The 19,127-nt window shown below is 41.1% G+C and overlaps 2 protein-coding genes across 4 annotated transcripts in view; one reads left to right on the forward strand and one right to left on the reverse strand.

The window, feature by feature from the left end:
* Positions 1–2,775: 2,775 nt before the first annotated feature.
* Positions 2,776–3,780, reverse strand: LOC308314448 (kelch domain-containing protein 3-like; the record flags this gene model as incomplete). Its single annotated transcript, XM_080762079.1, has 1 exon — positions 2,776–3,780. One exon carries the CDS (start codon positions 3,778–3,780, stop codon positions 2,776–2,778), a length of 1,005 nt encoding a protein of 334 aa, XP_080618205.1.
* A 3,168-nt stretch (positions 3,781–6,948) lies between these two features.
* The window catches only part of enc2 (ectodermal-neural cortex 2), a 51,781-nt gene continuing 39,602 nt past the window's right edge, over positions 6,949–19,127 (forward strand). The window contains exons 1-2 of one of the 3 annotated variants that reach the window (XM_080761718.1): positions 6,949–7,083; positions 17,646–17,719. In XM_080761718.1, coding sequence (XP_080617844.1) covers positions 17,656–17,719 — 64 coding nt within the window. In that variant the 5' untranslated portion in view covers positions 6,949–7,083; positions 17,646–17,655. Of the gene's footprint in view, positions 7,084–14,608; positions 14,672–17,645; positions 17,720–19,127 lie in introns of those variants that run through there. The other 2 variants (XM_080761719.1, XM_080761720.1) reach the window with 2 other exon arrangements.

Raw genomic sequence — 19,127 nt, forward strand, 5'->3', positions numbered from 1 at the left:
CCTAATTTGTATGGTATGTTAATTGATTCTAACTATTTAGAATTATTATATATTCTAAATTATATATTCGCTGTCATGTGGAAATGTTGTATTTCAGGAATGGGGGGGGACCTGTGTTGGATCCAATTTATCACAAGCTCCTCTTGTCAATACTTTTAATTAGTTCAATATTTATAAAGCCTGAAGATGGACTTAAAGGGATATTTCAATTAAATATAAATATCACACTCAGGATTATGTGAACACCCCAGACAGTTTTTAAGTTGCCTGATTCAGTATTTAGATATTTGGGCCTATGTCGAATGCCTATAGATCATAGCAGTGGGTGTGGATTTTCTGGACCCACTGAAAACTCCAATTCATTTTTATGGAAGCCCTGCCATACGTAATAATATCAAGCAGAGGTTGCATTATGTCAACTTGAATCAAGTAGCAGTAACGCTGCCTTCAGATATGTTTTTCATAGATTCCATGCACTCTGAACATACATTCTAAGCGCTGCTTGGTTGGCTCTGAATGAGTGGCAGTTGATTTAAGAGTATAAATGCTTTATATTCAGACCAATCGCCAGTAGGTGGCAGTATAAATGCACTTTTCATTTAGCCCCTGGTGGTAGAGTTTTATGGAGCTCAAACGTCACTACTGTATGCAAAGACACACACATTACTGTTGACCTGCAGTATTAGAGGCTCAAACTGGTTTGTGCCTCTCCATTCACATTCCCTCCATTGTTTCAGCATGCATTTCCTTCTAACCTTTCAGGCTGCGACCCCCCCAAAATGACATTCATTTTCATATTTGACAAATTTGTCCAATGTTTGACCATTTTTATAGCATAGATTGTTCATTACTTTTTCTCATGTGATTTTGTAGATTTTAAAAGGTTTTTCAAAATAGTAAAATATGGCAAAAAAGCAATAATACTGTATGTCCCTAAACAAATTGTATTTACTAATAGTTTTTGGCCTGTCGTTGGTCAGTATATTACACACCATCCTTGGATTCAAGACGTCAGTTATATGGATGGACCTTTGAGTGTGGCCCCAGATTTAGAAGTCTTATCTGCATGTGAATGAAACGTAATAAAGTGTTAAGGGATCTGGCTGTGGATTGGACCAGAGGGAGGAGGGATGTGTGAGAAGAACTACAGTATGTGCACCCTGCCAGGACTGTGCTGTCACAATGCTGATTATGGGGTCTGTGTCCTGTCATTTGTAGTTATAAATATAGCCCATTCAGCAAGTCTCTCTATCTTAACTACGTTCAACCTAGCGTCCCGTCCACATAATCATTAGGGGTGAAAATCTTCAAAAAGAAAAATCTGAATTATTGAAAATAGCTGATCCACAAGTTCACAAGTGGTGACTGGCCCATTCCATTGCGACATGTTTTGAGAATGCAGATAAGCAATTTCTACGATAAAGTTTAGCCTTATATAGCCATAATGCATTGTTTGACATTTTGGCGTCTTTATTAGCCTACTCAGGACATGACTAAATGTCCTGATGACTACAGTAATAGAAGAACAGGTAATTTATGACAAGCAGTGTTTCTCAACCATTTTGGGGCCAAGGCCCCCTATAAAACAGGCAAGCTCCTCTTGTCAATACTTTTAATTAGCTCAATATTTATAAAGCCTGAAGACAGACTTAAAGAGTAAGTCATTTATTATTCTGCCTGCTTATATCATTTACTATAATGGTTCCCAAACACTGGGTAGACGTATGGGTTGCTCTAAAATTATTATTTAAAAATATTAAAAACCATTATCTTTCAGAACATAAAACGAACATAAAATAACCCCAACCCAGAAAAAATAAATAAACAAAAACAAAACAAAAAACAGGCATTTGGACCACAAGGTCATGGGTTCGAACCCGGACACTGCCAACTCAGCTTAATATGAGTAGCATTATGGTTGGGTGAGACAAATCGTGCGGTAAGTATTGGGAGCTGATGGTAGATGTCGCACAGACTCATACTCTACCTAAGCAATCCATCTCTCAGGGTTCTATAGCACATTGTAATGGGGATACACTCCCGCGTTCTCGACTGATACCGACAATAACCTCTCCAAACTAGTTATTTACCTACAAGCTCACAACATGTTGGTTATTACTAGCCTACCTCACAGGGAGGGGGAAAAAGGTATGATATGCCATTGTATTATTATTTACTGTTAAACAACAGTTACAGTTATTATATATTGGAACATCAACATCTAACTGGGTCTTATTATTGTGATTAATTAATTTATGTGATCCTGGGCTCTACACAGTACACACCCTCCACCAACCTAGTCCCCATATATGGGGGACAAGGGGAGAGCAACCGACTTGAACTCATGCTTCCTTCATGCCCGAGTGTCCAAGTTGCTCCTTTACACCTGACAGGGGGGAGTTTCCCTGGTTGGACGTAGCGTGTGGAAGGAACATGTTATTCAAACCAGTTCCTTTCCCCTCCATCAGGCGCCCAGGCTGGCCAGGGGAGAGGCAGTTTAGTGACCAGGATTACTGCATGTTTTTTGTGAGGGTTCCTACCCTAGGGGACACGGGGAGAACATGAAAACTCCACACAGAAAGGCCCTTTCGCCAACCCCGCCTTCGGGTATGGGCACTGATGACACGAGAGATGTGCACAAATAGAGTACTGTCCAAATTCCAGCACATGCATTCATCAAATGCAACACCTGCACCACTTACTTCAACACCTGGTTGTGATTCAACATTGTTCCTCTATAGCTTAAATTAAATAAACTCAAATAAACCGTTTACTTCACACTGGGTGTGATGTTTCTATCGTCATTTTTTTCTTTTTTCTTTTGCTGGTGGTAGCCACTTCCAGACCGTACTGAATAATTGCTAGCTTGCATAAGGTATTTAGACTTGGACTCAAGTCTAACATGTACAGGTCACCAGGTGTGTCGTCTTCTCCGAAAAGGATGATACGATCTCCCACCATACAACAGCACATACCATTCATTTGCAAAGGGCATTTCCCCTTGCGCTCAACCTTCTTCCATGAAAAGGTCTCTGGATTCAATTTCCACAGATCATTGAAGACCCGGCGATTTCCACCAAACTGGTCACAGTGTTCACCACCAAATATGTACAGCTCTCCATTGTAGGCAAAAGCTGAATGAGCGCTACGTCTTTCTGGAAGGAGCTGTGCAGAAGGCATGCTCAGCCAGAAGTTGTTCTCCGTGTCAAAAACTCTGGTGTTGTCATGGTAGAACCCCTTGCCGCCAAATACAAACATCTTTGTCCCGATGATTGTGGCAGAGTGACATGACGAAGCAAGTAGCGGCGTGCCTATGATGTTAATAAAAGACCAAGCCATTGTGGTGGTGTCCAACTTGTAGATGTCATTAGTGTAACCAGTTAGCTTCTTTCCTCCATAGATATACATGACCTTTCCCAAGACACAGGCTGAGTGGTTGAACCTCGCCTCTGGAACACTTCCAAAAGCCTTGGGTTGGTACCAACTGCGGGTCTCAACATCAAACCCAGACAGCACGTCGCAGTAAGGCAGCCCTCCCCAGATGTAGATGGTATAGTCTATGAGCACAGCTGTGTGGCCCCAGTGCATGGAAGGGGCCGCACTGGGGGCAACTGGGGGCAACTTCATCCAGCGCAAAGATACTGTGTTGACAATGTGCACACCAATCCCGGTGTCGTTGTAACCGTACCTTCCAAAGGTGTAAACCTCGTGTCCCACTGAAACGGCAGCGTGGCGGTATCCTTTAGGACCTCCACACAGATGGACTGTCCAGCAGAACATTTCCTCAACACTGTAGATCAAGCTTGATTTATCAAGTTGTAGCTCTTACTGTATATGAATGCAATTGTCCTGTTGTGCACCCTACCAAATGCAAATGTCCACACCAAGTTTGACCAATCCACAAGGCCGATGACTGTTTAGTCAATTGATCACCAGCACGACCACAACAGTCAGGGTCTGACGTCTACAGTTCTGCACAGCAGTGCTGACAGCTAGTTCTCAGGGGAAAAGGTGGAAGTGTTGGTGATAAGCGCTAAAATAGGCAAACAGGCCCTTTTATGCCCATATGGAGATCCCTGATGTCATCAGTAGGCCTATATGCCATATTGGTATGCCCATATATGGGCATATTGGTTGGAATGGCAGTTATGCACATTGATATATCGGTCTAATTGGGCTATAATGTTGGAAATATAACCCCCAAGAATAAAACCAAAACATCCTGATGCAGAGCATACCTTCCAGTGACCAGGTATAGGAGCTGCAATAATAATAATAATAAACTTTGAACTTTGAATAATGCATATTATTATGTGGCCTTTTAGAGGTATTCTCACTGGCAAATTGTCTGATTAAGCTATACCATGTAGGAGTTGCAATTTCTGGCAGAAGGAAACTGAAAAGCCTGCATATGCAGGCTTTTATAGATATAACCACTATGTGTCTGATTGATTGGGTGCTATAGTGTTTGAAATATAATCCACAATGACCGGTAGGAGCTGCAACCACTTTTTGGCAGGTGCCTTTCAGAGGCATGTCCAGTGTTGTGTGGTGCTACTTTTAGAAGTGGGGGGACCCATAAGACATGTGCACAAACACACTATTAAAACATGTAGACGTGTATAGAAACACGGTTTTGCAATGCTTAATTGTATCCATAAAAGTCCAAAAACATATTTATGGCAAATATGTGTGTACCAAATAACGATGCTTTGATTGGCTGGAAAAAGTTTTTGTACATTTTTGTACTTAAGTATCAATACAATACTGTGTCATTCATAGTCTGGATTTTCGGTGGTGAGGTGACCACCGAACTACAACATGACGTCACGAGCCGTGGTGAAGAGCAAACCACCACCACCGCCCCAGCCCTTCTCTCTGTTATTACTCACCACCGCTCAACGCTATTTCAGCTCCAGTGGTCACCTCACCAACGAAAATCCAGCCTACAGTGGTTATGGTAACAAAATGTACCTACAGTACCAAAAGTAGAAAGTAGGCTACTCATGCAAGTTTTCAAACATAGGCTACATAAAATGTACAAAAATAAATCCTCTGAAAATATCAGATCTACAAACTCACAACTCGGCGCAAAGAGACAGTCAAAAATGTTTTTCACTGTTCATATTGCCAGCAGCCAACAAATTGTAAAAATGAATAAAAATACATTTAAAAAACATCTCTCATAATTATCCTATAATTACGATTTACTTTTCTCTTATGATCACTATCCTTATTTTGTCTATGACAAGGATATTCAGCAATCATTTGGAGAAAATAGCAGATCTACAAGCTCACAGTGCATCACAACTTGTAGCTCGGCTATTTTCAAAGAGATTTTCAGCAAGTGACCCCAGATTATTATGGTTGATTCAGACTGTCAGTGTACCTGTATATGGCACTAATGGCAGCATGTGATATCCCAACTCAGTCACTAGATGTCAGTATTCGACTGCGTGTGTGTGTGTGTGTGTGTGTGTGTGTGTGTGTGTGTGTGTGTGTGTGTGTGTGTGTGTGTGTGTGTGTGTGTGTAAACTGTCAGCAGACTGTTAAAGTATTCAATCAAAGATCTGAAGTCAAGACAATACCTATAGCAGCCTTTAGGCATCTATGAAAAAAGGTTGTTAGTAAAAATTATTATTATTAATAATAATAATAATTAATTAATATAATTAATAATAATAATAATAATAATTCACTTAACTTTCTTTTTTCTTTTTTAAACCAGAAGATTAGTAACAAAATGGATGTTTATTTACAGAAGATGGCAATGTTTGGCTGATAATGAAATTATTGCCTGATTTATTTTTAGTCGATTCATTCACATAGCCTACAGTAGATCTGTCTGAAATGACAGTGGTTTGGTGTAAAAAATAAAATAAACAGACGTGCATACGTCCAGAGTAGCCTACTAAAACGTTGGCTTGGTTGCAAATAAGTTCATTTGATTGAGTTCAAATTTGATCAGTGGTACTGGTTATTGGATTTTTTAGAGATCATTGATTGTTTTAACTTTTTTATTATTGTTTTCTGCCGCCATCATCAGTAAACTAAACAGTCCTAAACTCACCATCTCTCAAAGCCATTTGCCGTTTATAATATCCCGTCAAGAGCGGATACGGAAACGGTCTGTCTGTGCATGTACGTGCGTAGAAAACTTGGAAAATGACCGCATAGATAGCGCATACAGTAGGCGGGCTCTAGACCGGATCAGAGCAACGAACAGTAAACGAAAAACAAGGCTTTCTAAAATAGCCGACCTACAAGCTCACAACGCATCGAGGACGCGGTGAGTTGTGAGCTTGTACGTCGGCTATTTTTGGCGCGCGCCCCCTTCGTGCGACGGTGCATAAATTAAGCAATCGGAACCCCGCCTGTATTTTTTAAGAGAACTCTCTTCCTAACTGGCCAGTCAGTTCTGCTCTACAAAGCCCATTGGTTAAAATGAGACGTCAATCACGTGTAAATGAAAAAAAAAATGTAAATGACAATTCAGTGCTGCCAAGTCTGCTTATTATAAGCGAGCGACGTTGGTATTGTTTCTCTGTACTCTGTAGTTGCATGGTTTTGGGGGCTTGTTTCAAAAGTGTAGGCTAGTTACTTAGTTATATTTGGCCTTTAATTGTTTCATATTGTCGTCTAAAGCAATGGTTCATCAAACATCTTCATGTCAAGGACCCCCACATTAGTGTTTATTTGTTTTGTCTACAACGACCCGTGCCAAAAAACAGCACTGATCGTGCTGTTTGCATTTCTGTCTGATAAAGTAATCAATCAATTAATCAATCAATCAATCAAACTGGCTTCCCATCCCCTCCCATATTTCTCAGAGATATAGCTCAGGGGTGAATCCACCCAACACCTGTCTTGACTCTTGTTTTCATAGACCCTCGCTCGCAAAACAGGATCTGGCAACACTGGTACAATTCTCTGCTTTTCTCCTGAAACCAGTCAGACAGGTTGGAAATAAAAAGACAGAGATAGTTTAAAGTATTGACGTATAAGAGAGATGTTTTCACCAACTGAGCCGGTCCTTTACCCTGGTTGGATTTAACATTTACACCTTAAAAGCACGCACGTTATGTGAGTATGATGAGACTAATAGACTATACATTGATATATGTTTTTAAATATGGTCAGTCAGCAGGGAGGCACAGAGTCACACACACAATGTGGATGATCTACATATTTGTTGTGAGGGACATAACTTCACGCTAATGTATTTTTCATTGAGTAAAACCCAATTATAACTGCAGTTTGTTGACGCTTACCACCTTTCATTTACCACGGGACTTTTGTATATACACTATTGTATTATTTCTGTTATTACAAGTTTATAGACTCGAAACTACGATAACTGCTTCAGTGAAGTTTTAGCATAGCCCGAACACCGACTATTGTTGGATAACAACACAACTTGTTTCTTTTCTCGGCAATCTTTTGCACTTATATCTACTTAGTGTCACTGTTGACACATATAGCCTATAACCCTTTGTTCTTTTGCTGTTTTTATGAAAATGTTCGTATGATCTCGTATCTTAAATATCTCAACGCCATCTGGATTGGACCACTATAATAGCCTACTTTTGTTCGGGCGCCTGGTATGAGAGTTATCACCAGAGTAGCCCAGTGTATTTGTTTATTTATTTGTCGCACAACAAAAGCATTTTTGATAGAAGAAGTGTCGCCGTGACTGCATGGCTTCCTATTGGCCTTGGGTCAATTAAAACTATCATAGATGCATTTTATTGAGTCTGACTGCTTTCGTGTCCGAAAGCAAAAGTCAGACTCAATCACCCATTCATAGCCATAAAATTGGGTAAATACTATCATAGATGTGTGTATTTATTATAGCCTAATGTCGGCATTTTACATCCGCATCATGCAAATGTCAAATTTAATAAATTGGTCTTGATCCCAGGAGCTCTACAACAGTATAGGGCTGCCCGTTCTATATATTCTCTGTGATTATGCAACCACGATGGTTAATTATTCAAGATTTAGGGTTTTTGCATGTCACAGTGAAACTGTAATTAAAGCAAATTGCATCGACGTGCGTTGCCTACTAGGCAACTATAGACAGTTCCCTCCTGATTGTTCGATAACGACCAATAGCGGTGATTAATAGCGTCGATGCATAGGAATGCCGTTCTTTAAATTACTTCCCCTCTCTCCCTCTCTCCCCCTCTCTCTCTCTCTCTCTCTCTCTCTCTCTCTCTCTCTACCTATTACCTACAGTATACAATAAGGTGTGCTCTTGTGAGAACTTAGAACAAAGAGATGCATTACATAAGACTTAAGAAGGTATAACGTCTATATTGTAGTTACACTTAGCATACATAACCATCATTAAACACCAGGCAGTCACATTAATATTGTGACTCAGGAGTCAGGACCCTCCTTGTCAAACTAGTGGCTGGCAGGCAGTGTCAAAAGATGACTTGTGAGTCTATATTAATATGAAATGGTCTTCTGAGAAAAGCCGCCTGCTATAGCCTTGGATCAAGACTAGATGCATTTTATTATCGAGTCTGGATTAAGTCAGACTCAGACTCGATAAAAATGCATCTATATACTGATAGCCTTGAGCCAAGGCATGACTCTATAACCCATAGCCATTCACTGCTATATCTAACTGTCCAATAATGTCTCATGATGTCCACATGTGGCTGAGCTAAGACGGCTTGTCCCCGTTTTGGGTTCTTAGCATGCAAGGTTCCAATGTTCTACAATCATGCTCCATTGATTAGTTGTCAGCTAGCTAAACAAACAGATCAATAGTTAAAGCACTGGGTGATCAGTGGAAGGGGTGGAGGCAGCTGTTACACCCTGAGAGCAGAATGGAATACACTTTAAGTAGAATAATAAATTAGAACAGGCACATGGTAGAAAAAGTAGATGTACAGTAGGCCTACAGATTAGAATACATTTATTAAATGAGGTAGCTGCATGGTTCTCACTACAATTCTAATCCTGATTATATTTTCTTTGCATAATATTTAAATATTGCAATCCAGATATTGATAATGATAATGTTATTATTCTTAATGAGTTTGTTGCTCATCGCGTGCATATTGTTTCTTTTGGCTTTCTGTGATGTTATTGTGCCTCTGTGAGCGCATGGCTGGGGAGATGGGATGTAGCCTGCAAGCCATTGTTCTGGTTAACCCTTTGTGTATACTGTAAGGACAGGAAGGAAATAAAGCCTCAGCCCTCCGTTATACTTTGTGTGTCAGTCGTGCTCAGTAAATAGCAGATCTACAAGCTCACATGCCACAAATGTGACGCATTGTGACACCAGCATGCAGCTAAGTATAAATCAGGTTAGATGTTTCAATCAATTGCTGATTTTTTATACATATTGTGCAAAAACAATCTGGATCTGAATATGAGCACTGCAGTTTTGGTTCTGAGGAGCGCTTCATCATATTGTAATAGTTTGTCCTACTGGTCCTAATGGTGGTTGCGGGTTGCTAATTTTATTGGGGCAGGGGGGGGGGGGGTCTTGTTTCTAAAGTGTAATTGCTTGCTTATTTGAGCTTGCTTCCTAATGTTGTTTAAACCAGTGGTTTTCATGTCACCATGGACCCCCAAATTAATGTGTATTTCTATTTATTTGTCCAACCCTAACCCCCAAATCTGAAAATGTGTATACCTGGTTGCTTATTTCTCTCACAAAATCTGTCAACACTGCTCTCATCCAGTGCATCTTAATTAACGTGAAGGTATACAACGTCTTAGTCACACTCGCTTCTCCACTTTTCTTTTCGTGTTATTTCAAGCGAAATCTTCAAAGTTTTAATATGTTTTAGGCTATAAACAGCAACACCTCTGACAGTCACTTTCAGGACAGCATAGAGATGATAAAAGACAGACACGTTGTAAGAGAAAGAGACAGAAAGTGGGACACAGGATGAGACAGCGAGCGACTCCCTGGAGTCCATATCGTTTAGAATAAGGCTCTTCAATGGTCAGAAGGGAAATCAAGGATGCACAGCACACAAAACCCATTGTTTGTGTTGTGTTACTATGCATAGAAGCACATCACATTGACTTTTCTTAATTCCTTAATCCGTACGCTCTGACCTCAATATTCATCAATATAAATACCCAGCATTATATATATTATATATAGTTGGTTTCAACTGCACTCCGTTTCATCGTCAGCAGCACTGGGCAAAAGCTCATAGTTTCTTCAAAATGTTAATTTGTTATACCAACCCAAATTTGATCACAGCCATAGCATATCTACTATACAAGTGAAAAGGTGTACCCATACTCATTCTTCATGCTCTATCTCCGACCGAACCACACTTTCACCACACATCTCTATATGCAAAATAAATTCGCCACCCTCCCCGAACTGACATAGCCTATTTTTTAGCCGTTCAAGTTTCTTAGTTACTCTGCAAATATTACTTTTATGAAAATCACGATCGAGCCAGCAGATAAACGGGTGCCACAACACGCCGAGAAACAAGGAATTTAACCACGCTACTTGCATACACTGCAACTCGCTTACAATTCGCAAACCTGGCAACACTGCCTGCCTCTTACGTCACCAGCTCTGTTCCTCCTGGCCTCCGTAGTCCGTCGCGCTCACAATCTGTCGCAGCCATCTTGCTTTTCTTTTGGATGGGCGAGTGGACATTTAATGCTAATAAATTAATTATAGGTCCAGCAAGCAAATCATGATGGTCTGATTGTGCTCAATAGGTCACAATAACATTCCGAAATTAGGTGTTGTGTTTTGTATGGCATTTTCCCCAGTAGTAGTTGCATATCTATCTCAGCTTTTGCCTGATAGCACACATGCTAACGTCAGCAGCCATAGCAACATACAGTGTGCGCAGACATAACATGAGTTGTTTACAACACAAACACACGGCCTTTTAACCACGCAATACACACAACAGCTCGGGAGTTATTAAACCGAACGTGGACGCTGTTTCAGTGTTACATTTGCTGCGCATATCGGAATAATTGTAACGGCATGCATGATAAATGTAACAACGCTAAAAAACACCATTAAACATATCGTTTTCAGCTTAAAGCTATTACATTTCATTGAAGCAACTCCTTAGCATTGTTTTCATACCATGGATGTGATAAGATAATGTATCAAACATAAGGGAAATATTAAATAGCATCGGGTGTACCAGTTTGGCCATTTCTTTTTTTTCAATGGGGCAATACATTGATTAAACAAACGTTTGATTGATTGAGTTGTACAACGTTATACAACCCTAAACTAATTTTAGAATACACTACACAATACAATACAATTTTAGAACATATTTTGCACGTTCCATTTTTTTACTCAGAGATCCCTTTAGCTACACATGTCATATTTCCAGGCAACGGACCTACACATGTCAGCTACCATAAACCACTTCAAGTTATTAGGACGAAATAACTGACAGGAGTGACGGTGCTGTGCTGTGAGTAAACTAATAGGGGAGAGCCGCCAAGGATGTAACATTTTGCACGTTTCATTCTTTTACTCAGAGATCCGTTTAGCTACACATGTAATATTTTCAGGCAACGGACCTACACATGTCAGCTACCATAAACCACTTCAAGTTATTTTTTTGATAAAACAGGTCGGGAGTTATTCAACCGAACGTGGACGCTGTTTCAGTGTTACATTTGCTGCGCATATCGGATCAATTGTAACGGCATGCATGATAAATGTAACAACGCTAAAAAACACCATTAAACATATCGTTCTCAGCTTAAAGCAATTACATTTCATTGAAGCAACTCCTTAGCATTGTTTTCATACCATGGATGTGATAAGAAAATGTATCAAACATAAGGGAAATATTAAATAGTATCGGGTGTACCAGTACCAGTTTGGCCATTTCTTTTTTTTCAATGGGGCAATACATTGATTAAACAAACGTTTGATTGATTGAGTTGTACAACGTTATACAACCCTAAACTAATTTCAGAATACACTACACGATACAATACCATTTCAGAACATATAATATTGGCCAATATGTCAAATATGTAAATATTACATATAATGGCATTGAATGGAAGCGGACCATTTGTAACACATGTTACAAATGACCCGCTTTTGCAAGTTTTCTTTGCAGTTGCTTACAGACCAGAATGAACGTGAATTCCGTCTAAACACGATGCAAACTAATGAAGAACATAAGCATGAACACATCCATGTGGATTTTTATTCACCAACACCAAAGACAAAAATTGTACCACACATATACTCCAGGTGTAAAATTAGACGCATTTTGAAGGTAAACACTTCAAACTTCAAACTCCTGGCCACGTAGAGTACGTTGCTGTACACATACTGACGCGATGGCGTCATGGTGGCGTTGACCAATCAAGATATAACGTCCATGTTACAACCGTGAAGCGTTACAACCTTGGCGGCTCTCCCCTACATTTGTTACTAACATTAGGTTGTGGCGAAGTAGACACGTGGCCAGCAGATACTGTGTTTTGGACAAACAGGCTAGGTATTGGTGTTGATTTGGGTCAACTGGACAAACAGCGTGGTGTTGTTTTGTGTCTGTGTTTGTGTTGGAGCGCCTCAGTGTGGCCGTACAGGTCATGTGCAACCTCTTCCACAGAGAGATGGAGACACTAAATCTCAGCTGGACAAACATGTTTGCATGCATGCATCGCTGCCTTGCATGCTGTGTGCTACTGTTGAGTCTGTCACTTACTTTGACTGATTTATGGCATTGTCTTTCTGTTAAAATCCAACTATGTTAATTTAAGAACTCTGGGCATATAGGTCATTGTTTATTCACTGTGCACACGTGTAGCCTATTGTATGTCAGACTGTATGTCTGTCCCACAGTCACAATCCTTTAGTACTTAGGCTGTGGAAATATTCAGGACAAAACAATGGTACATTTCCAATAACCCATTCGTTACTACATGTGGAGTCAACTCCCGCCATTTATTTCTTCCCATAGTGCGTGGCAAAGTCGCTCTGGGATGAGTGCGCGCGTAGCGCGCACGAAATTCTAGTAAGTATATATAAGTGTATACACACATATTAAGGCCTCTTGGCAGTTATAACACTTTGGTTAGACACGACAGTAATGGTATACCAGATGGTAGATCTTTCTCTCACTCACTCACTCACTCACTCACTCACTCTGCTTTAGGTTATACAGTACATGCAAACTTTGGAAAATGTCTGTAGTTTAGTTGGTCATACCTTTAGTTTGAAACAGCTTGTGCTGTTAGTTACTGAAACGCTGAACAGCATATGCAGGCTTAAGTGGAGTGTAGCACAGACAAAAGCTGTGTTTACATTTTAGCCTGCAATTTCTGCATTTCTGGTGTCTAAGTATGTAGTTGCCTGCATCCGTGCAAATACTCGCTGACAACTTGGAATGCAGTTGTTGATGTTAACTGTTGTTTTGAACATTTGCTTGTCAGTATTCTCCATGTGTATTTATTTCTAATATGCAGTTGAACAAATATACACTTGAAAACACAGTACAGTGTACACATAAGATAAAGGTGATACAGCCTGAATACAGCCTGAATCCATGCGTGCCACAGACTTTGACATGCAATGCAAACAAATGTTTTGATGTTCTTAAATCTGCCTCGACAAAAACCTGATGTTTTTGTGTGATCAGTAGGCTATCTGAAGTTAATTTGTACAACTAGATGCTTCAATTCGGCTTGTGATTTTGGCCAGGGTGGTTTTAGAGCACTGTCTGTTTCCTCCTTATGCATACAGACCTCCACGTGCATGCTATACAACTTCTGACTCCAATAGATCCACTATGGAGGAATACATTATCTTTCTCTCTCTTTCTCGCTCTCACTCTCACGCACGCACTCTTACAAAGGACCCTGCCAGTGCAGTCAGACAATAGGAAAACAGCCAATTACAAAGTGTCTATAAGGTAGAACATTGTTACTTGTCAGACAGCAGATATCAGTCATCATGGATAAAGTAAAGGAAACAACACCTCCAAATTGAGTGGCTTCCTACAATAGCTGAAACTGTTTGCCAGCCATTCGAATGCCCCTCAGTCACAGTCAACTTGTTCACGTCCCCTAGGCCTCGGCTACCAAAGATAAAAACGAAATGTTTACATCTGTAGCCTAACTGTGAGATGGTCTGCTCTAGCTGATAATATTTTAGCACTTTGGTTAGAAAGGCTTCCTCTAAGCGGTAATCAAAAGTACAGTCAAAGTGCAGGAAGATTGCATTTGCACACACGCACACCTAATTCTCCCAAAATAGGGCCCCTTCCACATGAATGTGTCTATGTGCATACTCACGCTCATTTATACACACTCTCTTACTCACACACAGTCACACACACACACACACACACACACACACACACACACACACACACACACACACACACACACACACACACACACACACACACACACACACACACACACACACACACACACACACACACACACACACACACACACACACTAGTGGCACTAGGCAACCGGGCCAGCGGTGCAGCTATGCTCCCAGCGGGTAAATAAGTTAGGCAGGCTGACTGACTACCAGTCTCAATACATGGCAAGGGTTCATTCAACTGCACTCACACATACACACCAGTCTCTATACGGGAGTCCCAAATCTATTCACTTTCCGTGTTGATATTCCACCGGCGAAGTGAGCTGGCCAGAGACGGGAGTGAGTATTGTGTGTGTGTGTGTGTGTGTGTGTGTGTGTGTGTGTGTGTGTGTGTGTGTGTGTGTGTGTGTGTGACTGTGTGTGTGTGTGTGTGTGTGTGTGTGAGAGACAGAGAGAGAGGAGGGGAGAGTAAAGAGAATTTACACTGTATAGGGTAGGTGGCAGCTACAGTAGGTGGCTAATTCTCTGTCTCTCTGTGTGTCACACAGTGCATGTTAACTCTTCCTGTAGCCTGGTCAAGAAAGTTTGTGTATAGTAGCTCTATACTTACTGGTTCTGTCTAAGAAGACACATTACATAGATGCCCTTTACTAATGCTTAAACCCATTAACACCGGGAAGGCTCCTTTACATGAAAAAGTTTGATTGAAAGTTTGACACTGTAATAGCATAGCAAGTAGCAACATACATTTTACAGAAAAGCGTTAGGATTTATTTTATACAGATTCCTTTCCTTTTTCTCTCTCTCAGTGCAATGTAAGTGTATAATACTGCCTTTTCTCATATGTATGCTATTATTACCAGTACCAGCCATGAGCCAACAAATGCTTTCACATTTTGACAGGGCTGTGCAGTCTGGCTAGTACTGTGCCAACTATTTTGTCAATAATGTATTTTTATTTATTGTCTTGAAACATAGTAAAGTTGTGAATGTGGCTATTGGAGTTCAACTTTCCATTTGTCATTGTGGTCTCCGCCGCATGGTTGGTGCCCGTCCCTAGGGAATTTCCAGCAGCTATACGCAGTATCAGCCCCAATTCTGGTACTCTACATCTGTGTCTGTGGCTGCTAGATGTCTGTGGCTGCTAGATTTGTCCACGCTTTATTTGTCAGATGGGGCCTGTACGTATTTTAACTTTCAAAATAAACCAAACCAAATACGCTACCAGCTACTTTAATGTGGTACAGTGACAGACTCAGTCAGTCATCATTTGGAGGTCCAGTTCTATTCTATAACATTTCTGACTGCTTACAGAAGTATAAATGCCAACATTCACCAGCTCTATTGTTTTACCAGCCACTGGAGCCGGTAGACAAAGAATGCTTCAGTAACTATTATTATGTACTTATGTACTCGCACCTTTAGTCCTCTGCCACCTAGAAAGCAAGCAACCGCCCATCATTCAGAATTGTATTGCCCAAGGCACACCAAAGGGCACAGGGCAAGTCCAAATCTCAAGGTATACCTCTATTAATGAAGAAGGCATGTGCACGCACATTCGTATCGAGAATAGAGTCTGCACACTGGTGATGCTGAAAAAGCTCTGCTGTATTGCCTTGCGTTGTCAACGTTTCATGTACTGTATAGCCTAAGTCCTAACGAAGATCTTAATTGATTGAAACATTGACGCGAGAGGACCTCAATGGAAATAAGTCTCAGGACTTTGTGTTATCCTCAAACTTTTCAAATAAACCAAATCGAATCAAGTCAAAATAAGTCGCAATTAAATACAGCAGAGCTTTTTCAGTATCACCAGTGTGCAGACTCTATGCCTCTATTTTCCTCTAGTGTTATCGCTGTCATCATGCTGCAAATATGTATTTGTCAGTACTCGTGCAGGTACAAAAAGCAAATGAGATGTAATTTTGTGAGGTCCTCAATACCGTGCTATAAATACAATGACAATAATGATAACAAACATTAGTATGGAGCCTAAACGTTGGCCGGGCAGTTGTTGGTACCTGCAGGACATCTGACGTATCTTCCATGGTGCCTCAGCACCAGCTGTATAGGGTCTTCTTCTGGGAGCCATCCTGGCCTGGTGTTTCGCCCCTTGTTCACCCACCAGGGAATCAGGGATCGACCTTCGACTCTGCATGGCAGGGGCGTCCTCCTCCCTGAGCCAGGCTTGCACCCGTCCGGATAACTGAAAAGTTGTGTTAAATAATAAATATGCCTTCAGTTTAAATCAGCCTGGGTGAATTCTACCAGCTTGAGGCAACCCCATATTGAATATCACTGCTATGTTTAGAAACGTCCAGTGGCTTTCTTATCAGTCCTGGAAGTATTAAATGTTTGTATCGCAGCACTGATATGTGTCAGCTCTACAAGTGCTAGAGCATTATTCTTTATGATAATGGACATTTGCTTTCTTATCAGACTGAAAAGCTGCCAAATACTTCCACTCTGCTTGGAGGCCAGCCAGTTACTGTACTTTACAATTGCTACAGCTCTGGGCGGGGCTAGCTTAGCTACTGGTTCTAAACCTAAAGTGTATGCTGGCCTTCTAGGGTCCAACGTTAGCTAAGAGAGAGATGAAGCAAACATATTGTATAATAATTATAATAATTGTGTTGCAGATTAACCTTTTTCCTAGGTTTCATATAGCTCAATAGACTAAAGAGGTGTTCTAACAGGTGTTCTATTGCTCAATCCAACATGTTTATAGTGTTTACATAATCAGCTCCTTGCTGCTGGTGCCTTTAACCTTTTACCCTCGTGGATACTTCGTAGAGATGTACCAATACCATTTCTTCCTTCCCGATACCGATTCCCGGTACCCATAACTTGCGTATTGGTCAATACTGAGTAGCTAGGATCTGATACCAGTGTGTAAGAAATAAAACAGTGGGGTCAGGTACCCCCAGGGTTCCTTGAGTCGAATAGACCCTTACAGGACTGTAACTGAGAGTGTACACTCTCAGAGTTAAGGGTGTCTTTGAAATGAAAACATTTGAGAATCAGAGATCTAGTAATGAATACAAATTCCATTAACAAGTTGCAGCTACAAGTTAGTAGTAAATAATAATGCAAATCAATAGTACAGTAAGAGTACAAAACAGTCTTGCAACATCAACTGAAGCATTCAAAATATCACATACTCGCCGTCGCTGATACCGATATAGGCTACCAGCATTTTGGGCAGTTGATGAGTATATATTGGAACAACTCTAGTGCTTTATAGTACTTGCTGCTACATATACTACAGTATGTACATTATTAACATTGGACTGTACTATGTTTGTGTCTATAGCAGTACGGGGATGCAGAGCCCCCCTCATCTCCTGACTGTCAGTGCCTGTGCCTGGGTCAGCAGTCTTTGTCGCCGTAAGTTAGCCGGACATCATCGGAATGAAAGCCCCTTAACCCTGAAAAGTCCTCCTCCTTTCATGCCTGTCCCTTACCCTCCGTCCGTCCCTCCATGCCTCCCTCCCTCCCACCAGCGGTCTGTCCGTGAACATGAGCCTGCTGCCACTGGAATGAAGCCCCCCCCCCCCTCTGCTGCTGCCACCCCTCCCTGTTCTTGTGTTCCTTTGTTTTACTTCCCTGACAGATTCGCCACGTCTTTGTGATTTCAAACCCCTTCGCCAGGCACCACCCCCTTTACCATGACAGCGCTGAGCACCAAGTACACACATGCTCGTAGCTACAAACACATGTTTGGTCTGTCGTACAGCATTTTGATACTCCACACAGCTCTGGTCTGTGTGTGACGTGTGAGTGCGTGCGGGGCGGGACGATATGATAATTACATGTCTTCTTCTGGGAGCCTGTGGCAAAAAGCATTGCAATTAACGATTAGCGATAATCAAAATATGCTTGAAACTTAAAATGCCACCACTTTTGTAGCAAGACCTTTTGGGTTGTGTGGTTACCTTGCCATGATGTAACTCCAAATGTGGACAAGAAATCAGTGCTCCAGTGATTAGAAACTGATAATTCAAAATATGCCCCTCATTGACTTACATTGTATGCTGAAACAGCTCTCAAATTCACTCTTTTAGTAATAGTATGTATACAAACAAAGTAAATTTAGGCAATATAGAGCGTCGGCAAACCTCATACTCTTTTTTAAATGTTAACTTCCTGTTGATTTTACTATTCAACTCGATCCGGATTATACAAATGTTCTAATCTATATTGAATCAACTTCTTGCTAGTGTATGACAATGAGGACAATTTCACAATATATATTAAAATCATCACGATATGATTACTGTGCGGCGGTTCTTATCACGATAAACGATAATAATGATTATTGTCCCATCCCATCCCTAGCGACTGCGTGCATGCGTGCGGGCAAACATGCTCTTCTGTCCCCTGCCCCCAACATTGTGGTTTCTGTCAAGCCTGCATTGTGATCAGTGAAACACACACACACACACACCCAGATGACCCTAAAACTGCATGTCAGCACATTCAGACAGACGCATGCAAACATGTCACCCTCTCTTCCCACACACACACGCACGCACACACGCACACACACACACACACACACACACACACACACACACACACACACACACACACACACACACACACACACACACACACACACACACACACACACACACACACACACACACACACACACACACACACACACACACACAGACACACCAGTGAAGCTGCTGAAACAGGCGTTTCTTCTGATCTCTTTGTAGTGGTTTGTGTGTGTCCCGCGGCTCACAGCACATACAAATGTTCACCATTCATTCATTAGAAGTGGCAT

The sequence above is a fragment of the Protomyctophum bolini genome, assembly GCF_963924005.1.
Source record: "Protomyctophum bolini genome assembly, chromosome: 4".
NCBI lineage: Eukaryota > Metazoa > Chordata > Actinopteri > Myctophiformes > Myctophidae > Protomyctophum > Protomyctophum bolini.